We start from the raw sequence: 15,000 nt of genomic DNA, 5'->3' as shown, positions 1-15,000 counted from the left end.
TTCGTTTAGCGTTGACGTATCGAGTTTCGAATATGTAATGCTCAGCGGGGAAGGCAAAACTCTCTGCCAGATCGCCTGCTTCATAAACCACGCTCGAGCTACATCTTCATAGACACCAGCTGATGCTCAGAGTTTTTTAATCAGAGTGTAAGCCCCTTATCTCTTATGTCAACTGAGCATTTCGCTCTTATTCGAGCAGCTTGATTAGTCTTCAACAGCAGAAACTAAATACTTTTTTTCCGATTGATAGGATGTAGTAATCTTCCAATTTGTGCACGACCGATTTTTTTCAAACGACTTTTAACGCTAGTGAACGACTGAGTAAGGAATCCCCCCACATGTGTTAAGATACCATGGTTATAAGTTGCTGGCACGGTTCTGCCTTTAAACGTCTTTGGTTGAGGCACAGTTAAATAAGATAAACAGAGTATTTGTCCCCTGCGTAGCCAACTAAGCTCACGAAGAAAATCAGTGGTCGATTTCATCTTGTTCCGTAGCTAAGGGCGTTTTTATATTGCTTTTCTGTTTCTATGGTGACGTATTACGGGGCAATTAGTCCTGCGTCTATTTTAGCTATAATTAGATTTTCATATGGTACAACTGACAGCATTGCTGTTACGTAAGACAGTGTTGTGGAGTCGGCAATCATAACAGGAAATTCTCTTTAATTGTTGAAATTGGTTTATGCTCCTGCTATGAGCCAGCATAAAGGACACTTCCTAATGTTTATTCAAATTCGACGTGTATTTCGGAAGAAAAGAAAAATCTTTGTGCCCTCTTCCCGCCCTCGCCCCGAAGCTGTTAATTCTCTGGAATCGATCCATTGAGCCAACGTTCTCTTTTCGAACATGTCCTTTGTTCAAGTGAGCTTGGACAAAGGGAATTTCCACTTCAATGAAGCTGTAAGTCACGTTCGGTCTTCTCGAAGGCTTTATTTTCGTTACTCCTAATGGATCGTGCCGCCAGTAAATAACCGATATTATATACCTAATGTTAAACCGTCAAAGAAAATGATCTAATATAAAGCGAATTCCGACTAATTTGGCCATTCCAGTAAAAAACGTCGTGCACTTTTGAAAGGGAACAATCTAGATCTTCACCCAACCTGACCGCACCATTCCCAGTGGCATTTTTATTTGAATTGAGTTCCAGTTGATGGATTTTTTTCCATCAGTAGTCATTGGAAAGATTTTGATTGTTTATTTTTCTGTACCCTTCCTCTTTTAGCTCCTTTAAAAGAAGAGGTCGCTAAAAAGCAGAGTGCCTTCTACTACCAATCATCAACTTGGTGGATGTTGCAGTGGATATCGAGACAAAGAGAGGTTATGGAACAATTTCCAGCAGCGTCGAGCTCGCATCCAGCCCCTCGGGAATATGATCGCGACTTGCAGTGTCCAAGTCTTTCTGGAGAACAAGAAGAATGTACCTATCTTCAGGTTGAGAGGTGGCTTCGTGATGCTGCTTACGAAGATGAGAGAAAAGACAACTCAGAGGCCAGAATAAACCCAATCGTACAAAATGCACCTCCCTTCATAGAGAAAGAGGTAAGAGGTCCCCAAAGTTAAAGGAGGTTTTTTTTTACAGTAAAGGTTCTTGTTACAGTTGCAAGTAGACAAGTAATCAACGAAAGTTTGCGCATAATTCGTAATTGCCCGAAAAAGGGAAAAAAGTTACAATGCAATTTGAGCTAAATAAGGTCTGAGCAATTAAATTGTATGCTCTCCGAAGTGAACGATTCCAGAGTTTGAGTATAATTCACGTAGAAATGAACAGAGCCTCAACGAGAACCCCCTCCGCCGTATCAGGAACACTGCAATAGTAGTGTAGGAAAACACCGTTCCTTTGCCAGTCCCAAATCTCATTCTGCGCAAGCGCCTAAAGTCGAGTGATTCTTGGAGACCCATCACAATGCGCGGTAAGAATGAAGAATGTTCTTATCATGACAATAAATAAGAACATTCCACAAATAAATGTTTTCGGATTTGAAAGTGAAAATAAGAACTGATTATCCCCTTGTATCGATCTGAAAAGATTGTAAAAGGAAATAAATCGATTATTTTGTCAAAAACATTCATTATTCATTGATACAGATTGCTTAACAAAACTGCTTTCTAAAAATAAATAAATGTACATGCAGACGTTATCAACTTGAAATCAAAAGAAAAAAACATTTTATTTTAGTTAAAAGCCTCAATAAACAATTTAATTAAAGATCCATGTGTAATCTACGCTGACTTAAAATGTCTTACCATTCCTATTTATAGCTAGACGCTCCGTGAGCGTAACCTGGGTTGCCTGGCGTGTTACACTAAAAAAGAAGGCACTGAATTGGGTAGTATTGAACTGTAGCGTTCCAGTAATTTTTTTTGAAGTAGAGGGGAGGGGGTGGGGGGAAGTGATGTAGACCATTTGTGGGGTCACCCAGACGTCATACCAGCAATGGCCCTATGGCTCACACGTTCACTCGTTGAATTATTTTGTAATGTCGCGTCCCGTTTTGAGGTCTTTTACTTTTTTTGGCTTAGGTAATAAATTCAGTTCAAAGATAGCAAAACACGCTCTTAAGTGAAACTCACTCGTTTCTTCTTTAAAGGGGCTATGCCACTTAAAATGATATACTGTAATACCATGGTTTGGGGTGCAGGAATGGCTCGGTGATGAGAGCATTCGCCTCCCACCAATGTGGCTCGAGTTCGATTCCCAGACTCGGCGTCATATGTGGGTTGAGTTTATTGGTTCTATACTCTGCACCGAGAGGTCTTTCTCCGGGTACTCCGGTTTTCCCATCTTCTGAACATTTGCCTTGATTTGCGTTAATTGTTAATTTCAGTTTACAGTGTCCCCAATTAGTGCTCCAGTGCTAGAACGACTAGACACTTAATAAGTTGCTTTCCTTTCCTTTTTTTTTTTTCCCAAAATGCCCAAAAAATAGAATTAAACATTGCAATAACCACTTAAAACTGTTGAACAACATAAAAGAAATACTGCAAGAGAAGCATGGATGGACATAAATGTCAAGTGAAGCTATGATCCTCGCAGTTATGAACGCAATTTTTGCAATTGCGTAGAGAAGCCTGAAAAATTCAGGACTTTAACGGGGTTTGAACCCGTGACCTCGCGTTACCGGTGCGACGCTCTAACCAACTGACAGGCTTCTCTACGCAATTGCAAAAATTGAGTTCATAACTTCGAGGATCATAGCTTTACTTGATTTCATATCCGCAGTTCATATATGATCCATTTCATTTCATTTCATCATTGATTTATTCCTCACGGGAACATTAGAGCCCACAAATGACAAGCTCCCAACGTCAGTGGCTTCATGCCTCAGTTGGTTAGAGCGTGGCACCGGTAACGCGAGGTCACAGGTTCAAAGCCCGTTGAAGACCTGAATTTTTCGTATATCATTTCATCATTGGACATAAATGTAAAAGATTGAATCGTGTTACGTTTGGGTAATCTTGGAAAACGTCAACCCAACGTTTTCAAAATTATGACAAATCGTCTCGATAAAGGTCGTTTTTTTTCTCAGAATCATTTCGAATCATTTTCTCAGAATCATTAGCATTTCGAGTTTTAAACTCGTGATTAACTAAAGATTTTCCCGACACACCCTAAAATAACATGACATAGCCCCTTTAAGTGAAATAGTCTGCAAAAAGACTAACTGCAAATTACTCTGACGGACATTTTCCTGCATGTCATGCATGTCTAGAGTTGCACTAAGCAAAAGTTTATGCCATACTCTAAGAAAGGACTGAACATGTTGTTTTCGCTTCATCATTTCTCTTCTTTTCAGTCTAATCTGATGACAGGTCAAGTCTCTTTTTGGTTTACGTTTGCACCAAATGGTATCGCAAAAGCAATTTTATTTCGTAGAGTTTAATTTTTGCGGATTTTGCGGATGTACTTGATTTGCAAAAATACGTTCCAGCAGAAAAAATCACCAGCAAAATTAAAAACCATAAAAATTTACTCCCTTTAATATAACTAAAAATGGCCTTTAATCCACATACAGTATTTTGATATTTGCATTGAGTAAAAGCAATTGGAGCCTGCTACAGACAAAACGAAACTATAAAAAGTTAAGACAATACTTTTCCAGTCTCTGACGCATAAGAAACGAACTCAAAGCAGTCAATCAAAAGGTCACGTACACCATTTTCTAAGGCCTCCAGGATGCCACATTTTTTCCACGTTCCCAGCGGAAATTTCAGTCCGAATTCGCGCCGCAAAATAACAGTCCCGCAAAATTTTCACGCTAAACTGTAACAGTGAAAGGCAAGCCAAAAGACAGATGAAGAAAAAATAACATAGTTTTTATATTAAACTCTGAATTTCGAATTCTCGGCGAAAGATTAATGACAATTGATCGTAAAAACACTAATATTCCTGGGGAAGGACATTATGTTCTGTCAGAAGGAAGAAATTAATCACGTGCTAGGCAACCACAAAGGTGCACGTGATCACCTTGTGTCAAAGTTCTTGTTTACAATCGATAAGAAATGTTATATCATTCATCGCTTTTAGAGTTAAACAACGTACTTTTTAGCCAAGAACCTAACGTCTTTCGTTTTTTAATTTTGTTGTTATATTTAACTGAATATTTACATTTCATCTGTCGGGTCGGAAGCCTTCTTTGTCGGGTTATTGACCCACGACCTGACTCTTCTCTGGAACAATGTTGATCAATCCCTCCTTTGAAGAACCATTTCTTTCAATAATAAAGCAAAAAATGGACCGCAAGCTTTCTTTCAAATATTTCTTGACTAACAAGAATTAGTCAAATTTCAAATTATTGTTTCTTACCAGAAGACTGTGCAGAGTTGAGTACAAATAAATAGAATTATAAATAGCCAGAAAATTGTAAACTTAGACTACTCAAGGTGTTCGATTCCGTTTCTCGTATCCAACTCGAAAATTACCGTTTGGTTTCAGTGTTGTACACACCAGCACAGTGAATAAATCGACGAAGAGGTACACTGCGAGCAGAGTCTCTTTCGATCTTCCTAGATACGTCAGGAAGAGGAAAGTGGACTCTGCTCGCCTCCTGCACATTTCGTATTGAGCATGCGTTAAAAATTTAAATGTATTCGGTGTCAGCCCACGCGTGACCAGTAGCCACAAAAATTTTCCAACAACTCTGGCAAACACACGACAATCAAGGAATCATTTCATTGGAAACTCAAGATAGTCCATACTCTTAATATGCCATTTCATTTTTTTTTACTGAAAAATTTTATAGGTTTCATTTAAAATTGCCACGCTGTTGTAAATTTCAAAATATTGATGAAACTGGACTGACTCATCCAATTCTTTGGATGAGCGGCAAATCAAACAATAGGGTCGTTTATACGAGAGAAAATAAGCCGCGGTTTACTCTGGCCGCGGCGTACATAATACGCGAAAGGAACTATTTATACGAGTATAAACTCCAAGATAAGCCGCGGCTTGAGAAAGCTGTGAACGTAGATTTTGTACCATTTATACTGGGTGCTCGCGTCTTATGTAGGCCGCGGCCAGAGTAAGCCATGGCTTCTTTTCTTTCGTCTAAACGGCCCTAATGTGGAGGCGGCGAGCAGAGTCTACTTTCCTCTTCCCGGTAAATCAGCGACTACATTTTCTGTGGCGAGTTGCAATGTTCATTTCAAGCTTTTAAATTACAAAAAATATTCCACTTTAAGGTCGTTAAAAAGCTTAATTTTTAGGCATTCATTGGGTCAAGCTTTCTTCCAAATAATTCTTCACTGTCGCATTTTCAAGATCCACTAAAACGCCATTCGCGTTACAATAACTTTCGACGCCATTGCGGGTTATTAAATTAAATATTCTACTGTGTCCACCGGATGAAATCTATGCATTTCTAGTACCCCCTCAAACTTACCAAACACACGCGCAGAAGACTCTACACACAAAGACACTACGTAGCAGGGGAGAGACAGGAAAGACTTTTCATGACACGGAAAAAAATACAGAGAAATGAAACGCAGATTTCGACTGGGTTTGGCAACCCAGTAATTAGGAAGGCAATTCAGATCAAAGCGTTACAAGCAGGTAACAACTGCATAAACCTAGCGGTTTTGTGCTTGTGTTTTTAACTCGGGTGGATCAGAGCATTTAAAAATCAGACCACATTTCTAAGAAACATTGTTGTAAGGTAGACATTTTTAAGGGTCCATACGTACTTGGCGAGTTCCGTTTCGTTTCGCTTGCTGGCATGCCAGAAAGATGACTGATAGTTTCTGACGCGTTCTTTAAAATTAGCAGCTAGTCCAACGTATGAGTCAGTCGTTGTATCAGCGGATGTGACAATGGCTTGGAAGATAACATTAGTTTGGAGGCATTGACCATCAAGCGGACGTTCTGGTTTTCTTCTACAGTTACATGTGTCATGCTGTTCTGCAGGTGTTTGGGTGGTGTATGCTGAAAGAACGCTTTTGTTGTGAGATCTAATTATTGTTTTCATGTTTGGCGTGCAAGAGTAGCTCAATTTCAGTGTGATCCTATCGAAGATCCTGTTCAATGGATGGTTCTTGGGGAAGCATTTGTCAACGATGAGAAGAAAGTTCTTTCCCAGGTTTGTTTTAACATTCAAGTCCCACGGAGGGTTGTACATATACCATGTGATATTTCTTCTTCTGGTTTTTCTCCTTGTTTGGTTCTTTTCTGGGTTGAATGTTAGCCTGTGGTCGTGTCCGCCATCCTCAAGCGCTTTTTGGTAAGGTAAGGTGTGGCAGCTTCATCGAAGACTCAGACGTTTGTTAATGTTTCGTGGGATGTTCTTGAGTAATGCAGAGGAGTGGGGGGGGATTGCTATGTTCACCAACTTGATGTAGGGCTTCATGTGGGGTTTGCATCTTCCTGTTGAGAGGTCAAGGGTCACGTCAAGGAAGTGTACTGTCTTTTTATTGGCTTCAATCGTGATTTTTAGGCTTCGGGATCTGAACAAGCTGTACACTTCTTGTTTGGTTTTTGTGCTTACAGCCAGTAAAGCACTAGATCATGGTCGATGTAAGACTGATAGAGAAAGAAACAAAGACCACGTCACGTGATATCGACGGCTTACAGAAACGGATCGAAGTTTTCCCGTGTCGCCTTTTATTGTCAAAACTCTATTTTTCAAAACAGATATTTGCCTTTTTTAAGTGACAAATTGTGTTGAAACCTCAAAATAAAGATACTTGAATTTTTTTTGTGATTTAATATTGTCAAAATTTGCATAAGAACATAAACATACCATACGTATGCATGAGCAATGCATAAGCAAAAAAAAAAACAACAACAACAAGTCGCATTCACCTCTTCGTCGCATTCTGATGCAAAACACAAGACCTTTCAGTTATATCAAGGATTCTTTCTCCATTCTCTAACAATCATCCTTTCAAATTTCACAGAAATCGACCCATCCGTCGAAGCAAAGGTGAGCAGGACTGTACTAAATTCAGGCAACTTCGCAAACTGGTACACAAGGAAATGAAAAAGGCTCACGAGGAATATTAATATATAAATAATCTTTTTGATTTTCAAACTGAGGAGAATATTGACAATGCATCAAAAAATGTCAAGGCTGCCATCATCAAGCGTTTGTGGCAGTATGTTAAAGCCAAACACAAAGACTCAATTGGTATACCCATCCTGAAATCAAGAAATCAAATGGAGTAGACATAGCAGATCCTAAATTGAAGGCAGAGGTGCTAAATACACAGGACACCAGAGTTTTTACCAATGAGAACCCTGTATTACCAACAGTAGGTCAGAGTGAATTCCCTGATATGCCAGACATTGCTATCGACCATATTGGTGTTATAAAACTCCATGAGAAAATCAACCCATCCAAAGCAACTCTCATCCCTGCGCACGTACTGAAATTTGCTGCACCAGCTATAGCTTCGTTTTTGACTTTTTTATATTCCAACAATCAATTGATACTGGCACCGTCCCCAGGGACTGGGTAACTGCAAACATAACAGCAATATACAAGAAGAGATCTAAGCCAGAGGCAGCACACCATCGCCCAGTGTCATTAACATCAATCCCTTGCAAAATCCTGGAGCACATATTTCACAATATCATGGCTCACCAGCAAGAGCACAACATTACCAGCATGGTTTTAGACAGCATCGTTCATGTGAGACTTAACTAATGTATACCCTGGAGCACCTAGCGCGATCACTTAACTACAGGACCCAAACAGACCTGTTGTTATTAGATTTCTCAAAAGCATTTGACATTGTAGCGCACAAGCGCTTGCTTCTCAAGCTCGACTATTATGGTATTCGTGGTCAAACTTTGGGTTGGTTGCAGGCGTGGCTAGTAAATAGAACCCAAAACGTGGTCCTTCCAGTACTGAAGCTAAAGTTCTATCAGGAGTCCCCGAAAGGACGGTTCTTGGAACCCTATGCTTCCTACTGTATGTAAATGATATGGGTAGCAAATTCTTATCACACTTAAAATTATTTTCTGACTGCCTCCTTTAATATGCAATAATAGGGACAACAGCTTCGTCAACGAAAACGTCACCTCAAAATTCAACTTTGCACTATCGTAAGTTTCTCGCTGTTAGGCCATCTCGTTCGCGTCGTACAATACGGGCAAAGTATCCTAAAACTAAATTGGTACGAGCGGTTTCAGAGTAAAAATATAGAATTATAGATTGACATTTATGCGCTCGCGCTGTCGTCAAAACCGCAAATTTGGTGATTTTATGTCGTTGTTGAGCAGAGTATCGCACGAATTTGTGCTAAAATGCGTGCGCACGTGCAGCACGATTAGTTTTACTCTTTTAAAAAATGATATTGTTGTTTCGTGGCGTTGTCATTGACAACCGCGTCGTAGATCGCAAAGTCCCTAATACACAGTCAAGCTGATGCACAAAGTTTACAGAGTGACCTGGAGCAACCCGTAGTTTGGTCTCAAATCTGGCAAATGAATTTCCATCCCTGTAAGTGCTGTGTGCTGCGTATTCACCGATCATAAACCCCACGACCCACCAATATACCATGCTGAATCAGATTCTTCAAGTGGTGGACCACCAGGCATACCTAGGGATTACCATCACTGAAACTCTTAATTGGAAAATGCTCGTTTTAAATGTAAAGAGCAAAGCCAATAAGACACTAAGATTCATCAAAAGAAATCTTCGCTCTTGCTCTGAGAGAATCAAGGCTCAGGCGTATACCTCACTGGTTAGACCCTCATTAGAATATGCTTGTGCATCATGGGACCCCTACAGAAAATACCAAATAGACATGCTAGAGCAAGTCCAGAGACGGGCTGCTCGTTTTGTGACCAATATGTAGCTGTAGATGAATCTTTTTAGCGAAGTGAGAAAAGGTCATATTTTTGGGCAAACCAGGTAATGCGCGCGACTCCAGAAGTGATAAATATTTTTGCACAAAATGCCTCCGAATCGAAAAGTGTCGTCTCAGAAGACAAGAAAATCTTTCAAAAAGCTTATTCTAGGCAAAACGTAGTTGGAGGTAATTTTAAGAGTGGAAAGTAAGTGAACGGCTAGCTACGTGAAATACTAAGGCTGTTTACGCAACAAAGAAGCTCACTTTTATTTGACAAGAATATCGTTTACGATTGCCATATTTTGCTACAAAAAACATCCAGATGCCTTTGCTAGGCTCTTAAGAGGCGCTCTATGTAATTTTTTTCCCGTGATTTCGACTAAAATTTGCGGGGTTTTTTTTTGTCCTTTGTGGGCGCTTTGGCATGTCAAAGAATGAAATCATTTCAACCGATCCCTGTAAAAACTGACCAGTGTGACTGACTAATGTAATAAAAAACATAAGGTCTGCCAAAATTTGGCCATGGAGAGAAACGGAAGTAACGCAATTTTTGGACGAATTTATGGTGGCCCACATTCGACCCATTTGTTCACGTGATGCCTCAAAATGAGTTTTCAATTAACATGGCGTCTTTGAACTGTAATTCGGGGTGAATAAGGTATTTTCCTGTTGTTGGTGCGTTCTTCACTGCCGACTCGTTCTATTTCGAGTTGCTTGTAAATGATGTTTTTCTATTGTTTTAAATATTCGTTAAAAAGGCACGTGTTGCTCGTGCAAGTGACGGTGGTTGTAAACCGTGGTACAGCTTTCAACTGATTCAAAGGAGTAATGATAGAAATTAATACGTTGACTTTCATAGAATTTAAGTTTGAAAAGTTTTCTCAAAAATTCACAACTGCCCCACAAATTTTCCCCTTCCCGCTTCGGTGGGGAAGTAAATTTCTGGCGATAGGATGGAAAACATGAGTTAGGAGAATTCTTGGCCGAGTTAGTAGTTACATTAGAATTAAAAAAAAAAAAAAGAATCCGCAAATTAATTGCTTCTGTGGTTCCGTTGCGGTATGTAGTGCCGAAGGTTGGTCATTTGATGGTTAGTGAGAGTGGTTCATGGTCATCTTTTCATTTCCTTCTTTAATTTTACTTGTTGGAACTTACGGACAGCTACAACTAATCTCATAAAAATAGTTTCCCATACAGCCTACGCCCTGGCACACTACAAAACCTGCCACCTTGTTTTCATAGGTTCGAAAAGTATTCATTGTCAATTTCTATTACAAATAAGAATGAAGCAGTTTAACGTTCATTACCAGTAAGCACATATCCTCTCAGGGTACTATTTTTTCGACTTGCCTTGGTGTGGCCTTGCATATTGCAACACCGTGGTCACGGTAGAGTCCCAATCAATTTTTGAAATTTTGTGCGGGAAGTGAGAGCATGTATAATCCTACCAATTCACACGTTTCAGTTCCGTCGCAATAAAATAAAAGCCCATTATAAATTCTGATACCATATAACTTAGCCCAGACTTACACAGTAAACGATGTAAGCAGAACCACAACAAACCGTTAGGTCAGAACAGCAACAGCAACTCAGCAACTCAGGAGAGAAGGACGTGATTACATTCGGGATAGCCAATAGTTATATGAAGCTATTGCGCAGGTCCGCTAAACAACAACGACGGGACTGGCAAAAGAGCGGCATTTTCCTATACTACTTAAATCATAAGATGGAGGCATGGTGGCCTCATGGTTAGTGCGCTCGACTCCGGAGCGAGTCGTCCGGGTTCGGGCCCTGGCCGGGGACATTGTGTTGTGTTCTCCACCCAGGTTTGTAAATGAGTACCGGCGAATTTAATGGTGGGGGTAGCCCTTCATCCCATCCAAAGGGGAGTAGAAATACTCCTAGTCGCTTTATGCTACAGAAACCGGGATAGGCTCCGGCTTAATGGGCCACTGGGCTCGTAAGCAGACTTTACCTACCTTTGCTTATATCATAAACCCTCATTATCATCCTTTCCATATAAAACCCCTAGTATCAATATCAGGCCCGAATTATGATTAAACAAACCCCTACCACCTATATCAAGTCCTCCCATCCCATCTCGGAGCACCTACATGATGCCACGACCTACGATATCAACCTTCCCGTAGGCGTTCATTTAATCGTAGGGAGTTTCCTAATGGGCAAACAAACCAAATTTACGGGTTTAGTTTCCCGGCTTTCGAAACAGAGACAACCTTAAAGTTTTTTAAATTTCGGACAGCCACTGCTCCTGGGAAGTGTCATTTTTAATCACATGACGTGAATGTCATATTTTTGGGTCAAACGTTTAATTTTCAGTGCTTTTGAAAAACATTTGAAATTTTATCTTTAAGAAGATTACGACATTTTTTTAAATTTCCTAGACATGTTTCGATGCGACGAACATCATCGTCAGTATCAGAATATTTGAAAAACCTTTAGGACTGTATAACAACTAGGCGAAACATGCATAATTAATTATGACAATGCATCCGAATGGTCCATTCCAACGTCGAAACATGTCTGATCTTGGAAATTAAAAAATGATAACCGTACGATTTGCTTTCTGCCGTCTCGACCATTTGAAATTGGATTTCAAGGATGACGTTTTAAACAAGCTTAGCTTGTATTTTGCATCCTATGAAACTACTAATGCCACGTGCTCCAATTGCAACCAAATGTGCCGTAAAGCAAGTTGCAGGCATGGGATCATCATCATCATCCTCATCGTCGTCCTCATCATCATCAGCATCAGCATTACATTCCACTCTTATTTTTCTTTTCAACAGCTTAATGACGGTGAGGTCAGTAACCTTATTTCTTCACCTTCTCATTTCATTTGTGAAGAAGAAGAAGAAGAAGAAGAAGAAGAAGAAGAAGAAGAAGAAGAAGAAGAAGAAGAAGAAGAAGAAGAAGAAGAAGAAGAAGAAGAAGAAGAAGACGACGATGTATTCCCTCTTCCCAATCTGCCTCTTTACAGTCTGAGTTCTGTGCTCCAAACGCCAGTCTTTCAAAAGAGAAAGCCCAAAGATAGCGCATCACAGAAGATTGACCTCCCTTCGCCAAGTGTTAATGATTACATGGGTTTCTGGGCATTCCAACCGAACAGATTGGACCAATCGGATGCATTGTCACAAGCCAACGTAGTACATTGCTCCTCATGCCCTAAGCACTGCCCTCGTATCTGTCAAGAGACACAAGGTGTTTTTCCTCGCTTTACCGCTTTTCGTGAGGAACGACAGCGTCCAGGCGTCATTATGGTCCCTGTGAGTCGCAACGAGATAAACGAATCAGCGGTCACCCATGTACCGTTACAGGTAAGATATGGAAAGAAATGATATTAACTAAGAATGAAAGGGGTGCTATGTGAAAAAAAATCAAATCTTTTTTTCCTTTGGATTTCAAAACTATGTTAACTAAACACTAAGAAACCCAAGTTTTGCGCCTTAATTTCAAAAAGACACTTGTTTATTTTAACTGGAATTTTTCTATTTAACGGTCCGCCACTACTAATTGTTAAATCGTGAGAGAGCTGGGTCGAGGATAAACTGATGTCAAAGATCACTAGTTTAAGAATATGCAATACCGTAAAAAAGCTTGCTGTTATTCAACGTCGTGAAGTACGATAATAATACAGTATTCTCGTTTGTCTCACGATGTGGTAACTTGTGATGTATATCGCGACGTTTCGACTGCATATTGCTAGTCTTCATCAGGCGATGAGGTCGACGGAAAACCAACCAATCACAGCGGTGCATCCTGCTTAAAAGGTGACGCGTAACCAGTCGACCTCATCGCCTGATGAAGATTAGCAGTATGCAGTCGAAACGTCGCGGTCTACACCACAAGTGACCACATCGTGAGACAAACGAGAATACTGACTTTATTATTATAATATGCAATACGTTTGTACGCGACTGAATTAATATGCAATACGAGAGTTTCAGGATTTCAGATTTTTAAACTCGTGTTTTGCATAGGTAATAAACTGTTTTTACACGCTGAAATTTTAAGCTATTGAGTAAATGGCGTCACTTTTCCCTAGATCCAACCCTCTGAGGTCCAGTCGGTCACTTTTCGACGTGAGTAATGAAATCCGAAACTTACAATCAAGTAAACAGCCTTTGGATAAAAGTCAAAGCTCAATATTTTCCCAGGTTGGTGTTATGCAAACACATTTTCAAAATCTGAAGGAAAAAAGGAAGTGATTTTTTGATCATAGTACCAGTTTAATAGCAATTAACTTTTTTAAAGACTTCCAGGCCAAAACTGTTGCGGGCAGTCACTCTACTTTGACCTGGTAGTCACTCTGGCTTTGAACTGGTCAGAAAAGATCGTTAAGTTAACAGAAGCAATGGTGGCGGTGTTTGTGCACCAATCTTAACTATCGAACACGAGATGATTTACACGACGATGAATTGGAGTGTCTCTTTGTCGAAATCAGTAAGCCACGGAGTACACCATTCCTAGTCGGGACTTGATATCGACCCCCAAGCTCTTGATCTTTTTGGTGAGTTCGAAAAAAATATTGCCAAAATTGACGCCGAAAATAAGGAATTATATTTACTTGCAATTGGCGATGTCAATTGCAATTTGTTGCCTGAAGCAAATTGTCACATTTCTTCCTTTCTGACAATTATTTTATATATATATGGTCTTAGCCAGTTAATCAGGGAACCAACACGTGTCACTTCAGTTTCGAATACCATAATCGATTTATGCATAACAAATTCCCCAGAGAGGGTCATTCACCTTGGTATTAGTGATCATTTTCTTGTTTTCTTGACACGTAAGGCCCACTACGACTGTAATGGTCCTCGCACGATTGAGACACGGCAATTTAAGCACTTCGACAGAAACAAGTTCTTAAGTGATCTCAACGAAATGCCATGGGCAAACGTCGATGTGCATTCTGACCCTAACGACATGTGGCGTGAATGGAAAGAAATGTTTCTTAGCTGCATTGATTTGATAAGCACGCACCGCTAAAACCGAAATGAGTCCGTAAAATGCAATGCCCATGGATTACAGGTGAGCTACGCTGTAAAACCAGAAGAAGACAGTCTTTTCCAGTGATTCAGTGGCATGGGATCAATATAAGCGTGCTATAAACCAGGGAGATACAGGGGCACCCAACGACCAATTTGTTGTAAAATGTATTATTATACCCCAGTTAATGAAAATTTTAATAAATGTTGTTAAGGCATTTTCAGGTGTTTTTCAGTGTTGCTGGGAAAACATCATCTGTTCCTTTTTCCCAGCAAGACGCACAAGAAATTTCCCAGCCAGCTAGATGAAATTGGTTGGTTTCCCAGCCAGCTGATCAAATTTATTTCCCAGCCAGGAATTCCACGCGCTTTCAAATCCCTCGATCGGAAACGACCGAACAAAAGCGACAAAACCGGGACAAAACAGGTTTTTTCCGCAAGCGCAATCACTCTGACAAGGTAATTTGCGCAACAGCGGCAAGACGTCCAATATCTTGGAGATCAAAGCCGATAATAAAATTGTTAGTAATACGGTTGATGTAGCAGTAACTATTAACGAACACTTTACAAAATATTGCGCAAACTCTAGCACTGAGAAGATATGCCTGCTGTAGATGTAAATCCTGAGATTTATCTGGAAACCACTGATAAATCGTTTTCTCTGCATGCAAAGTCGCGAGTATCGATATTGTATTAAA

General features: G+C 40.1%; 1 protein-coding gene across 1 annotated transcript in view; it reads left to right on the top strand.

The window, feature by feature from the left end:
* Positions 1 to 15,000, top strand: part of LOC138001213 (uncharacterized) — a 21,367-nt gene that overhangs the window by 2,882 nt on the left and 3,485 nt on the right. The window contains exons 2-3 of the mRNA XM_068847868.1: positions 1,228 to 1,544; positions 12,104 to 12,631. Of these exons, the coding sequence (XP_068703969.1) occupies positions 1,228 to 1,544; positions 12,104 to 12,631 (845 nt within the window). The remainder of the gene's footprint in view (positions 1 to 1,227; positions 1,545 to 12,103; positions 12,632 to 15,000) is intronic.

The sequence above is a fragment of the Montipora foliosa genome, chromosome 4 (genome assembly GCF_036669935.1).
Source record: "Montipora foliosa isolate CH-2021 chromosome 4, ASM3666993v2, whole genome shotgun sequence".
NCBI lineage: Eukaryota > Metazoa > Cnidaria > Anthozoa > Scleractinia > Acroporidae > Montipora > Montipora foliosa.
Note: the sequence above shows the minus strand (reverse complement) of the source record. Positions and strands in the feature narration are given on the sequence as shown.